The sequence below is a fragment of the Convolutriloba macropyga genome, chromosome 9 (assembly GCF_964194025.1).
Source record: "Convolutriloba macropyga chromosome 9, txConMacr16.3, whole genome shotgun sequence".
Taxonomy (NCBI): Eukaryota; Metazoa; Xenacoelomorpha; order Acoela; family Convolutidae; genus Convolutriloba; species Convolutriloba macropyga.
The window spans coordinates 36,415,726-36,430,569 of NC_134476.1; the positions used below are offsets into that span (position 1 = coordinate 36,415,726).

Below are 14,844 nucleotides of genomic sequence, written 5' to 3' on the forward strand. Positions count from 1 at the left end.
TCTTAGGAAGGGGGTAAAAATCTTAATAAAAGAACTGTCCTTCACACCATAAAATTATGACTCCTCAAAGCAGTTTCGTTGAATCGCATACTCAGAGACTAGTATGTGTGTGTGGGGGGTTGTGGGGGGTCATCCTATAAGAACCGCCCTTCACACCATAAGTATGTCACCACCAAAACAGTTTCTGTGAATCGCATACTTGGAGACTAGCGAGCTACAGCGGGGGGGGGGGGGGGGGTCTTAGGAAGGGGGTAAAAATCTTAATAAAAGAACTGTCCTTCACACCATAAAATTATGACTCCTCAAAGCAGTTTCGTTGAATCGCATACTCAGAGACTAGTATGTGTGTGTGGGGGGTTGTGGGGGGTCATCCTCTAAGAACCGCCCTTCACACCATAAGTATGTCACCACCAAAACAGTTTCTGTGAATCGCATACTTGGAGACTAGCGAGCTGAAAGGCTCTAAGAGCACTTAATGCCCACTTGGCGCTACCTGTTATCCCGTTTTTTTGAGGACGAAAAGTCAAAAGGGTCAGACAAAAAGTCGGTCAAGCGAAAAATTGCATACCAACAGGAACAATATAGAGCAATTAATAATTGCTACAAACTTTGTCTTGAAACCTTTAGCTTGAAAATCTTGCTTTTCATTTATTTCAAAGATAAATACAAGTACACATACATTTACTTATCAACTTCGAGTTTTGACATTGACAGCGTCTGCACGTCAAATAGATTTCAGTCTTCGATCAAACTTATTTCCCTTCAGGTCACTTTTGAGTTGTACAAACTACTGGAGAGAACTCATGAATGGAACAACAATATGGCACACAAATGACTTCAGACGTTTAAAAAGGAGTTCAAGAACAACTTTAAAATACTAACTAAATTGCATTTTCCAGCATTAAATGAAAACTTACCGGCAGATTGCCGGACAATAGCCGCATTGATTCTCAAAACCTCGCTTGGGATTGAAAGAAGAAAAATCATTTCTCAAATATTTATCGAAGTTCGACCTATTTTGATTTCATTTCATAGTTAGATATACTCCTGTTTCTCGATGAGAGGATATAGGGGGTGACATCAACAACGTTAAGCATCAAAGATGTAAAGAAGGTAACTGACCTATAAGAACAAAGTTCAAGTTCTATTCCTAATTTCCTTTTAATGACTCCGTTCATTTTAGATTGCTTGGCACAGCATCCGCTAATTAAAACACTTTTGAGCAGAATGCATGAAGAATTAAACTAGCCTAGAGAGGTCATATACATTTCACACAAACCATGAAAATGTGCTCACAGATCTTTAAAAAACAAAGCCAGAAGAATTCCTGAAACAACTCAAAGAAAACAAAACCCCTTTCACAAAAATTAGTACCTACTTGAACAACTCATTGAAATTTAAAAATATATAACTCAACGCAGGAATAAAAATTCTCAAATGACTATACAAAAAAACACCAAGCCAAAGAAAAAATAAAACATAAACCGACAAATGTCGGAAGAACTGCTCTTGAACGACAGGCGAGGCAATTTAATTCATGGTCTATAAGTCTAGATCAATTTTTCTTTATGAGTGCAAAAAAAATTTTGACCCCACCGTGATTCGAACCACTAACCTCTCGATCCAAAGCCACCCGCACTAACCACTGCGCTACGAGAAATTAATTATTATTTGCTGCAACCGATTTTATATTAGCAACTTCGGAGCACTAGAGATCACTCAAAAATGATAACAAAAGCGTGAAAAAGTCACTTGAAAAGTCAAAGAATGTTCTAGAAGAAAAGCTCAAAATTGTCAAGCGAAAAATTTGCATTAAAAAAGACACACACGTTTACAATAATTGCTATGAACTTCGTTCAAGAGCAATTAATAAGGCAAATAAGACTAATACAATGCTCGCAAAACAAAATGCAAGAATTAATAGGCAACGAAACTTCTTGTCTAAGGCTACAAAAAAGTAATATTTCTCAACAATTATACCAACAAAATTGTAATCACTTGGTATCTAAAAACTCCGCAACGCAAGTATTAGGCGTCGTTTCGAACCCTACATAAGGCAGTAAACAAAACTAAGAGCTGAAAATGGTAAAAAATCAGCAAAACAGCTGAAAACCTCTAGAGCGGCACAACGCTCATGCTAATAACCAGAATCTAAAACCATATTCAAACCTCTTTACCGAAAAGAGGTACAAACTGCTTCAAAAAGCCAAAAAATAGTGAACAATTATCTGTTCGCTTCAAAAGTAAACCAATAATGTCGCTCGCAGCAGACCATTTTTTCACACCTCAATCTCTTCAATTGTCGCAGTATAAACTAAAATCTTCATATTTGTTAAGCAACCAAAACACTTCACAAACACAAACACAAGTTTCCTGCTTCACAATCCACTCCAATGAAATTGGTTCAAAAAAGACACTTCTCAAATGCTCCTCTTCGAGTCGTAATGAAAATAACAGCACACCAATATGTCAAATTCTTGAAATGAAAAAAAACTTAGGATAATTCCTCAAATACAATCCAAGAATAGGTAAAAGTAAGAAATGTACGTTACCAGGCGACCAACTGAAAATTTTCAGCAAAAAATGGAGTTTCCCAAACTAAAAAAACATAGCCGCTAGATTACCGGAAGAACGAAGAGGAAGAACGAAAAAAGCAAAGGTTCAAATATGGAACTATTAGAAAAAAAACGAAAAGCTGAAAACGGTTTTTTTTAAATCTTGGGTCCACATAACCAGCTCTATGCAACTGAATTGAAAAATAAGAAATGTACAAAACCAGGAATTTAACTGAAAATTTTCATAAAAAAAACAAAGCTTCCCAACTTCAATAAACATAGCCGGCAGAATCCCGAAAAATAGCCGCCGTTGACGCACTACACGCACATCGTGATTGAAACAGAAAAAACAAATGATAAAAATAAACAGAATTCTTTCTAAGTTTCGAAAATTGTTCGAATTCATTGTGCAGTTTCAGTTCAATTCTAAGCCTATACTTAATTCAGATTCTAAACTGAAAGCTGTTCAGCTTAATACTAATATCAGCTAGGAATCGCTCTAACAAGCTCTGATTACCTAAAGCACTGACTATTACTTAATGACGGGGCTTTATCGGTTTAACCCGTTTCTTTTGATTTTGCTCTCTTGTCATTGACCGTATTCATTACATTTAGCTCAATACGCGAAGGAATTTAAAATCCATTCAGTTGAAACAGTGAGTAAGGTAAGTCAGAAGTCAAGCGTGAAAATCGTGACTAACTTAAAACGAGATCAAAAGGTAAAGCGATTTTTAAAACAAAGGAGCGCCTAAAAAATAGCCGTTGGGAGGCTGTCGGCGGCTATTAAACAGATGGACGACAAACACTAACATAGCCGGCAGATTGCCAGAATAGCTGCCATAGCTGCAAAGAATAGACTTGCGTGCCAATTAAAAGAGATAGAAACAGATAGATATAGGTTGAAAAAGGTATCGACGCCACTCAAAAAGCTATGTAAAAAACATTCAGCGATAAATTAAATAAGCTTGTTAAAATTCATTGCGCGGAAGCCCTTTCATTTGGGAGCTTTATTACACATATGAGTTCGTTTGACCTTAATTTAATTCAATTGAAACTAAAGTTTTAAAATGCAAAAGTAATTTTATTGAGCGAGGTAAATCACATATGGTCAAAACCTAATCACGCAAAAACTTTTCCAAGACAGCGAGAGAGAGAGAGAGAGAGAGAGAGTGAGAGCGAGAAAGTGAAAAATGACGTCACGCCCGCAAAAGCCGTTATTGAGAGGAGGAAGTCATTCAGAAAATTTGACTTTTTCAGCTTTGCTGTGTGACAAATGTAAAATGAAAAAGAGCGTAAGACGAAACAGAAAAAACCAAGGAAACCACAATATAGCTCCGCTCAGCTTCCAGCCTCGATATAGAAATAGAGATAGAAACAGATACAGATATAAGTTGAAAAAGATCAGTCTAGTAGTAATCAAAAATATAGTGGGTCACAAAGGAGGCAAACAGGAAGAACGAAAAAAACAAAGGTTCAGAATTTGGATCTATTAGAAAAAATTATGAAAACGTTTTCTTCAATCTTGCATCCACACAACCAACGTTATGCAACTGAATTGAAAAGGTGTCATTGGCCCCTAAAGTAAGAAACTCGAAATATGTCGAAAATTTTGAAAACAGGAAAAACATGAAACAAAGAAAGTCGCTAAAATTGGATATAAAATATAATCAAAACCATTGTTTGTCAACGTAAAGTAACCAGTAACCATCAAGGCTTAAAAAAATTTTATTGGGCCCAAAAGATTTAAAGAACTTAAAAATGACAAACTTTCAAATATTCACACGTTGACTCCAAACTCCTACTCTTTATACTCAACAGACGTGATACTAATCTCGATCAGTTATTTCATGACTACGTCAGCAGACAATAATTAAAAAGCTTGCAGAGAAAAAGAAAAAGAAACAGAATAACTAAAGAAAGAGAAAAGGTCAGGAATTGAATAATTTTTTTATAAAAAAAACTGTCCACAATTTGTGACCTCCTAATCTCAAGAAAAACAGTAACACCTTGAGATTTCAATCAACTGATGGAACAGAACGCAAGAGAAACAACACAACATCACACCCAGAACACCAAGACAAGTAAAAGGATAAACAAAACGCAAAATTATTTCATTTCTTTGAATCCAAATTGGCCTGTCAAACAAAAGGGTTTGGTGGTAACTCTCAACGAGAGCCGTTGGCTTTGGTGGTAGCTAGCACGAAATTAGGGATGCCAGCATTATGGGGCGGGATGAGGGCAGTGGTGGGTTCAGGTGTTGGGGGGGTAAGGGTAGGGAGGGCTGACCAATAAGGGGTCCAAATCACCAGGTGGAGGAGGGTGGACGGGGAAATGTGTGTGTGTGTGTGTGTGTGTGTGTGTGGGGGGGGGGGGGGGGGTGGTGAGCGGAGAGAATGGCTGGGGTGTGAGTTGGGGTGAATGAGGTGGAATCAAACTTAAGAATAAGAACTGCCCTTCACAACAGGCAATTGTCTCCTCAAAACAGTTTTGGTAAGCCCCCACACTTGAAACTAGTAGGGTCTATCTCTCTGAGCCACTTAATGCCCTCCGGACTTTGCCCCTTTTTGAGGACAAGAGGGCCAGACGAAAAATCGGTCAAGCAAAACATTGCATTGAAAAAAAGACCACAAAACTAATTTAATTACTAGAAACAACGAAAAGCTCTAAAAAATAAGTATAAGACATCATAAATAGATAACCAAAGAAAACTTCGACAAAATCCGTATAACTTATAAAACAAAAAACTGAAAAACGATCAAAATAAAAGGTCACTAAAACCACAAGATAGACTGACCGCTATCAAGAAACGCTCTAGAGACTGATTTTAGATACTTTAGTTTATAATTAGATAATTATACAAAAAATATTAAAAAGCCACTTCTAAACCGCAAAATGGGAAAAAAATTGAGAAAACTGCTGTGAAATGCATGTGAACAAATATCAGTATGCTTAGCAACATTTTTCACACCTATTTTTTGCGCAATCTCTATCAGAATCAGGCTACAACTAGAAGCACTCTATAATTTCTCTTCTGTAGATTTTTCGAATCAGATTGACCTATATAGTTCTTTTCATCTGGGGCATTTTACATCCTCAAAACATCCTCTAAAATTAGAAGTCACCAATTTGAAAACCAAAACATGAAGACTCCGAAACAGACCTGAAGTAAATTCTCATAAGCCCGAGCCAACTACTCACTAAACAAATTAACCTACTTTATTATACAAATCGTTTTGAAACAATAATAGTAAAATCAAAAATAGAAAAGCCAAATCTGGTAATAAACTGGTTTAAAAAAACAACAGAACCAGTAGTAGAGAAGGAAAGGGACAAAACAAAAATCAACTACTTTTTAAAAAACTGTTTTTGACAGACATACTAAACAACATCTAAAAAAGGACACGAGAAACTGTAAAACCTACAAATAAGAATCAATTATTTCAGATAACACTTTCTTGTGTAACCTTGAAGTGTCTCTTCCTGAAATCACTACCAAAAGCAGAGCTCTAGATTCAATAGTGATTAAGAAGAACGATATATATGCATAGAGCTTATATATGTCTTCAGATATAGGCAAAAAAAAATTAACCAATAAAACGGGTCCAATTTCGATTAATTCAACTCCATTTTCTTTAAAAATAACTCGTAATTATATAAGTCAAATCGAATGATCACCAAAGCCACTAGAAACACAGCCGGAAAATGACGCCGTTGACCCGTTTGACGCACATTGAGATAGAAATTGACAGAATTTTTCAAAATGAAGTGTTCTTATCGGTGAGTAAATCCCGCATATTCGGTTAGAGTCTAAAATTACACTTAATTCAGCCTCTAAACTGAACGCTATTAAGCATAATACTAATGCCAGCTAGCAATCGCTTTAATGAACTTTGATAGCCTAATGCACTATGACTTAATGACCGGGCTTTATCGGTATATCCCGTTCGTTTGATATTGCACATTTGACATTGACCGCATTCCCTACATCGCGTAAACCAATTCGTGTTGAATTAAACAAGTCAAAAGTCCAGCGAGAAAATCGTGACTTATGTAAAACGAAAACGTGATCGAAAGGTAAAGCAAATTTAAAACATAGCCGGAAGAATTCCGGAAACGACTCGAAGTGAAAATCAATTTGAACGCCATCCAGCTATTCATCAAACAAAACGTGCCTTCACTAATTTATGATTATCTTGAAACAAAGTCATGAAACAAAAAAGTAAAAACAATAAAATCAAATCTGTTAAAATATGATAAAAATTCTGATTGAATTTTGTTATAAATTGAGATCCCGAAAAAACTATCTCTGCAAAAATAACTTCATCAAAACAACTAGTACTTACAAAAACCACTTATGTGAATTTCGAAAAAATACTTTAGGGCGGCTATTCACAACAAAATCCAATAAAAATCCCCTAAATGCTATACAAATTGAAGGAGATTACAAAAACTGCTAAAAAAACGTCCAACAGGACAAAATGGCAGAAATTGCAGCGGATAGTCTAATATTTACTTCAAATAGTCACTTCCATACAGTTGATCTAAACACTTCCTTCCAAATGCGGCGTTTGATCTCCTCTAGAAACACGTCCTCTAAAAATTGAAAAACCTAAAAAAAAGCACCATTACTCCTCTTCGAGTCGTAAAAATAGGCCCTCTAAAATAGCCAGCTGAAAAAATGAAGGCGGCTATTACAAATTTTTAAAAACCTGAGATAGCAAAGCGTATAACATGACACTGCTGCTTGCAATTGCCAATGGTCACGGTAAAAAAGTCATCATTCAATCGAATAAAATCGCAATGAACAACAGAGCAGCAGGACTGCAATAATTGCAAATTTTTCCTGAGATTCGTTAAATACCTTTTTCTGATAGAAAACATTCCCGAGCTTTAAATCAATACTAGAAACTTAATAAAATCAATAGATTTTAATAAAACTTTGAGTCTTTATATTTATTCTTCCTCTATTATACCCTAATGGGGATATATTTTATTAGGGGGCATAATGGGCAAAGATCCAAAAGTCCAACAAAAATGCGTACCACACATTGACAAAAAATTATGACTGAAAATTTGAACTACAGCTGCAGGATATTTAATAAAAGTGACGGTAATGTTGAGAACTCCATATTCTTTTAAAGAACATTGAAAAATTTTACAACTATCTTTACTTCCTAATCTTCATGCAAATTAAAATTGCATTAACCAACTAATATTGGAAGATTTGCTCTCAAACGAGTGGCCTGGCGTGTGGCTTTTTGTTGTAGCTAGAATCACTTTACAGAAGCTAGCGACACTGGATTAAAAGATTGGGGTATCCATCTTCGGGAAAAATTGATCAGCATGCATAAAAAGACCAACCGCACCCAATTATTTGCTACAAACTTTATGCAAGTTAATAAACGACCTAAAAGACGCAACAAAGGGACAATTTAGATTGCTGCGTCAAGTGGTAACTAAAACAACACTTCAATCGCTACAAATTTAGATCAGCCAGTCCAGATATTTGCAGTATAAGGTCAGCTGGATGCGCATTAGATTTTCATTAAGATATATAATGCAATATCTTCAACGGCAACTCTTTGTGATATAATCCTCCAGTAGCTCAAGATGACACAGCTATATACTTGACTTCACCACGCACAATGATTACATAACTTTTTGGAATTCTTATAATTACGCCAAAGTTAGAATATGGCATGAAATCAATCAGAGAAACCGCCTGAGAAATCAAGTTCCTCAGGTTACCAAAATTATGTTGGAAATCGCTTCCTTGGCATCAATTAACAAATTCAACTAAGCAAACCCCATTGATTTATCAGATACATTACAGATTCCACAAGCCCCGGTATTTAAAAACAGACAAATGATAAAAACGACATGATCAGTTCTGTAAAAGCAGTGACAACAAATTATTCTTCAGACAACTTTGCACATAACAGGAGCTGCTCTGAAACAATCTTAGGATATTTTACCTGGAAGGTATTCGCACTTGAATTCCTGAAACACACGTCTATCATGGCTACCCTTTTTGCATTTATAGGACGCAACGACACAGCTTAACCCACTGTAGTCACTTTGCAAATCTTAAATGCGTGTCAGGAAGGAGTCCTCAAATCGTTAAAAGAAAATATTTTTTTTTCAGTGTGATCAATTAGGATATAGGCCCACCGATCAATTCGAATCAGGTGACAATATGATCAGCTACCCGCCTTTGAAAAATGAACCTTAACCGTTGTAGGTTGGCAGAAGTTGGGGAACTTAGAGAACTGTTAAATAGTAAAAAAAAGAATTGGTCCTGACTTTGAAAATGGAGAAATGCCGGAAAACATTGAAAAGCCGTCGTTAATAAGCTACACTTCGTTTAGCGAGCTAACAAATTGTTACATGTAGCCGGCCAATTTTGCCAAAAAAGCCTATTTTTTTTTAGAAAAAGAACGATTTTTTTCTCTATTTTCTCAGTAAAAAGTGTTGTGATTTGGCGTGCAGTGTCAATTAGATTATAAAAGTATACTTAATTCAGCTTCTAAACTGAAAGCTGTTAAGCATAATAGAAAGAAAGAAAAAAAGAATTAATTTTGTTATTGTGATACAAGTCAACAATAAGCGAGGACAGATAACGAGATCCAGCGGATCTGCTATTTGAATCTGCCACTAATTACAAATTAACATAATCATTTAACAATCACAATGTATTAAAAACCTAGTAGCATCATTTAAATTCAGTGAATCTCGAGCAAACAAACTATTAAAGTAGTATTAAGGATATGTATATTCAAAGAAATTAATGCTAAGTGCAGAGGGGAAAGAAATTTGTTACAATACAAGATGATCCAGAGATTGACTAAATATCATATTGCAGTCGAGTTAAACTTTTGATTTTCAAATATCTAAGAGGTTTGATTTTTATTCGAATATGCCCTTGTTAAATCATATCTATTGACTAAATAGGGGTTTTTTACTTGGTGGCAAAAATGGATAATTTCTTTCCAGAAGACAAATCCAAGTCTGATGAAATAACTCCAATTTTAATCAGTCTTTTATAAAGTTTAGCACCTCGAAACCGAATGGAATTTTATCGATCTTTCGTTTACAAAAAGGCTCTTCTAACAATTTAAGATCTGAACTTCTGGTTACTCTTACGAAGGATTGTTTAAAAAAGAAAAGATTATTGCAAAAATCTTGTGTGTGTTGACTGTTTACAACTTTCAGAACAAACTTGAGAAGTTCGTAAATGTGTAGTTCATAAACTGTTAAGATTGAACTGTACGCAAATGTCGTCCCAGTGGTCGCTTTTTTTCTGAAGTGAATCAGCTTAATTATCTTCTGTAAAAGAGAGATAGGTTGTAGAGGCGAGGAGCAGCAGCAGCAATAAACTAAAGCACCATACTGCAAAATAGGGGCAACATCAGTTACATAATATTCTAATAGCATTTTTGTTTTATATAACGTCTGAGCTTAGAGACGATTCCACATTGCTTACTGAGTCTTTCCTTCACATAGTCAAAATGGGACTGAAATGAGAGTTTTCTATCTAAATTTATTCCTAAGTATTTGCACAATGGTTTCACTTGTATATTATCGGAGTTCGGGTAAGATGTCGTGTCTGCGGATAATGATTTCAGATTCATCTGAATTGTTTTCTCTTAGTTTAGTACTTATTTGTTCCTTCCGAGCCAATCATTGATTGCATCAAGATCTGATTCAATTTTTTTGTTAGTAAATCCCATGGTTTCAAGATTTTTATCGTCGGCAAAAAGAATAATGTTCACACTTTTACAGACGTTTGGCATGTCATTGATATAAATGAGAAATAATAACGGTCCTAAATTGATACTTGAGGAACTCCTTGGTTAATATCTCTTGGTTGAGTTGATGATACTCCATTCACTTCAACTCATTGATATGTTTTATAAATATGATTTTAACCAACTCAAACCATTACCTCTTAGTCCGTACATTCCAAGTTTATAAAGTAAGATATGGCGGTTAATTGTGTCAAAAGCTTTCTTTAGGTTTAGAACAAAGCATAAAACCTTTGAGCTCTGTCCCATTCTCACTTTTTCAGTAAGTTCAACTAACGCATCAACTGTACAAGGTTTAGACCTAAAGCCAAATTGTTTACAGTAAAAGAGTTGTCGTGATTCGAAGTAGTAGTAAATTTGATTAAAAACAACATGTTCATAATTTTTACTCCAAGCATTTAGAAGTGAAATTGGCCGATAGTTGTATTCTTTGAGTTTGCAATCTCCTTTAAGTAGCGAGAAAACTTTTGCTTATGCCAATTCTTTTGGGAAAATTCACCTCTGAATAAAAAACTTAATCAAGAAGACTAAGTATTGTATCACCACTTCCAACGAAGTCTTAATTATAACATTATTTATCTGATCATCGCCTGACAACAATTTGTTATCCAATTGCGCCACCATTCCTTTCACTTCGATAGTAGTTGCCTGGTAAAAGTAGTTGTCTCATGTTATATCCAATAGTAGCGAAAAAGTTATTAATAAGATTTGCATTATCTTCGTCTGAGGGTTCAATTTTGTCGTTGAAGCTTGAGCTCAGAAGCGGTATACTAGTTGAATTTGAAGATTTGTCTTTCAACCTGTTAAGTTTGAAAGTGTCGAGAATTTCCTAAACAAGAATTAAACTTTTTCAGATAAAGGACCTTTTTGCCATTTATATTTCCTGCTCAAGCAAGTTTCTTCAGTTTCTAAAGTGCTCAAGTAGATTCGTGTCTTCCGTTTTTCTTTTCCAGTTGGAGTGTAACTCGTTCCGCTTGCTTCGTAAATTTTTCAACCGTTTATTAAACCATACGGGCAATTTGGATTTTTTCTTTGAATTTCTTATTGGCTCAACAAAATAAGTTACTTCACGAAAAAGTCGAAAAAATTCGCTGAAAGCTGAGCAAGGACAATTATTTTGATACATGAGATCTTCACTGTCTTGTAAATTCAAGTACAAGACTAGGGTTTTTTTGTAAAACTAATATCGCAAAAAAAACTTTTGCTATTTTTGTGTTCAATTTTTGCAGACAGCATTATTTTAACTGGTTAATGATCAGCAATACCTTGCAGTTCAAGCACGACCACTTTTTCAAGAATCAAATTTTGATAAAAAAAATGGTCCAAGCATGTTTTGAACTGAAGTTCACACGTGTTGCTTCGAGTGGTTTTATATTAAAATTATTTGCTTCAATGCAGTTTAAATATTTTTGAGTTAGTCGGTTCTTTGAGCTTATTTCGAGGTTCATATTCCCACAAACAATCATTGGTTGATCGGCTGAGTTATTGTTTTCTAAAAATCGATCGAATTTTTCAATGAAGTCAATTTTTATTTGTTCTGGGTGGTTTGTAAATAACAGCTAATCTCAAAATGTAACCCTTTATTTTAATGTCAACAAAGAGTAATTCATCAAAACTTGTTGCGCGTTCCTTAGAAATTTGGCAACTTGGTTTGCATTGAATCATAAACCTAACCCCTCGAAATTTAACTTATCTTGCAATTAGCATGCAACCAGGGTAATCTTCATCAGTAAGCCATGTTTTGGTTATACATAGCACATCAGGTTGACACTGTTGACTTAAAATAAATGTTTCCAGATCATTGAAATGCTTTCTAATTGATCTAATATTAGCGTTTTGAAATATTTATGTAATTCAAAGGGTTGTTATTTTTGACCTTTTCATTATAGACGAAAAAAATTTGACCGTTTTGATGCGAATCCGTTCTTATTTCCATTTGATTGCCTTCGGAAACAGTGTGATCGTAATTTGCTTTTGAGGAAAGCAAGGAGTGACTGAAACAATTCAGCATTCATCCAACATTATAGTCAAGTATTACTCACGCTTCATAGAGATCATTGAGCTTTTTCCGTCAAGTTTCCTATTTTAGAAAAATACACCCCCTCTCGACCATGCGCTTTCAATTCTCGGGTCAGTTTTTATCAAATTTAAAAAATTCGAACGCGCGTTACTCAGGTCTTCGTAAATTCGTATATTTTCATATTTATTGGAAGACCTCAAATTTCATTTATTTCTGAGCATGTTAATCTTGCTGACACGTCTAGTAAACTTGACAATTACTGGTTTGTTAGCACTTTTTGATGGTAACCGATGTGCTACCGAAATATCTTTCATTAAATTGAACGTTCATTTCAGAAATTAGGTCTTTGATCAAATTGGCCGTTTCCTCATAAGATTCACGATGTATTGATTGTAACCGATTGATTTTAATATTGTCCCTTCTATTGTATGTTTCAAGAATTTCTGTTTCTGAAAAAGTTTTTAATTTGGCGTCCTCAGCTTGTACATCCAGCTCACACTGCATATCTGATCTGAGTTCATTCACTTTTTTGTCAATTATTTCGTCTATCGTCACTCTCAATTCACTGCGAATAGTTTCCATAATAGTTGGAATAAGGCTAGTAATTGTTGATTTGTGAATGCTCTCTTCAATTGATTTCACCACAGCTGGTTCTAGTGAAATTTCGTTTACGGGACTTAACACAGCACATCCTCATTTTAATCCTTTATTAAGTGGTGTTCATTGCTGGATTACGGGATGATTGTTCGTTTGCAAATTGAGAGAAGAGGATGTTTTGCATTAAAATTTTAAAGTTGGCAGGACTTCATGGTTTTCGTCGCTCATCAATTCGCATTCCCGTAACTCATCGTTAGTTGTTACTGCTTTATTTACCGATACATTGCGTTCGCTCACTTCAAAGGCATTGTCTTGGCTCATATTTGTTTCAAATAAATCGGATGTTTAGTGCAGTTGAAGTTTTTGTGTATTGCAAGAAGAAGTTTATTTACAAAGGCACTAGTTTCAAAACGAAAATAATTGCTTCCCTGAATTTGAGAACAAAAGAGGCAACTTGAGAGAACTAAAAATAAGTATATATTGGCTATCAATAGCGTCAAATGGACGGTTGAGGATAAAAGGAATCAAGATAATTTCTGTAAACTAACACAGTCAGTTATTACCTTTAGAATAATAAACGGACATTGGGTAAGTCAAGGCAAGTATTGCAGAAAACTATTTGTTGATTGCTTTAAATAAAACACTAAATCTTTACAATCAGCGGCTTCAATCATCAGTTCCAAGATAAATAAATCTCTAAAACCGAATCAAGAAGCAGCGAGAGTAAAGCTATTGCAAATCGAACATACAAAACTTATTGGATTCGACGCACCAAAATTAAAAATGAGATCAAAGAAAAAACCACACTAGTAACACTATTAGAAACTAAATCAACAAGCCAAAAACGCACTACTAACATTATTTCTTCGATTTCTTCCTGCTTTCTCTTTTTCTGCTTTTTGATCGTTTCTTCAAAATCAATTTATCTAATCTATGTTTGTGGCGTCATACCGTTCTCAGTAAGTTTATTTCGATTCGGGATGATGGATGTATATTTGCAGTTGCAGTTGATAATAATATGATGTTCGTTTGCGATGTGAAATAAGATGACGCTTGACACTCAGGATGGGGCAGATATTCAATCAGTTAATCGAATAAATCAGGTGTTCCAAATCTACGATGGTAAACAATAGCTGTAAGTTGTTTCTCAAAACCTTTTAGTGAGTTGCTTAATTCTTTAAATGAAATAAGTCGATTCTTGTTGCTGTGATGGGGGGTAATAATATTATTGATTACCTGGTGCCAAATATTAAAATCAGATCGCCTATTCAAGGGGGTTTTCTCAATAATATTTGCAGGTTAAGATTGATTTCACAGTTGTTGTTTAGGCTGAGGCTCTTCTTTGAAAACGTCTGCCCAGTTAACTTTCGTAGTGTCTGATGAGGTTTCCTGTTCACAGCATTAAAAAATTTAGTAAATTCAATTTATTTTTTATTTAATAAAAGTAAACATACAAAAGAAAAAGTTGGTTCATGCAACGAAAATTAGTTATCCAACCACAATATATCAGCCAAGCCTTAATGAGCTAAAAAACCTATTTTTGAGGAAGAAGAAATGGGAAAAAATTTCTCAATTTCTTGTCAAATTGCATTGAAAGAGACAACTTTGTAGCAAAAGAAACCTGTACCCTTTGTATTAAAAAGAGCCTACAAGCATGAGGCATTAATTCAATAAAAATAAATTTAATAAAACTATAATGGGCCAAAGTCGTAAAAATACTTGAAAAACAGCAAATTAGATGAAAAATTTTCAAAGTAATCACCAAAAAGACAAAAGAAACGATATATAGGCAAAACAAACGTTTGAAATCAAAATGAATGCCCAATAATATTCGTAGAAAATATTTATCAGTTAAAATCTATAAATG

General features: G+C 34.7%; 1 protein-coding gene across 5 annotated transcripts in view; it reads right to left on the minus strand.

The window, feature by feature from the left end:
- The window catches only part of LOC142345760 (tyrosine-protein kinase STK-like), an 88,192-nt gene that overhangs the window by 14,606 nt on the left and 58,742 nt on the right, over positions 1-14,844 (minus strand). For 4 of the 5 annotated variants that reach the window (XM_075398066.1, XM_075398064.1, XM_075398067.1 and 1 more), the window contains one exon: positions 8,531-8,555. The exons of the other annotated variant lie outside the window; for it this stretch is intronic. In XM_075398066.1, coding sequence (XP_075254181.1) covers positions 8,531-8,555 — 25 coding nt within the window. The remainder of the gene's footprint in view (positions 1-8,530; positions 8,556-14,844) is intronic. 5 annotated transcript variants of the gene reach the window in all.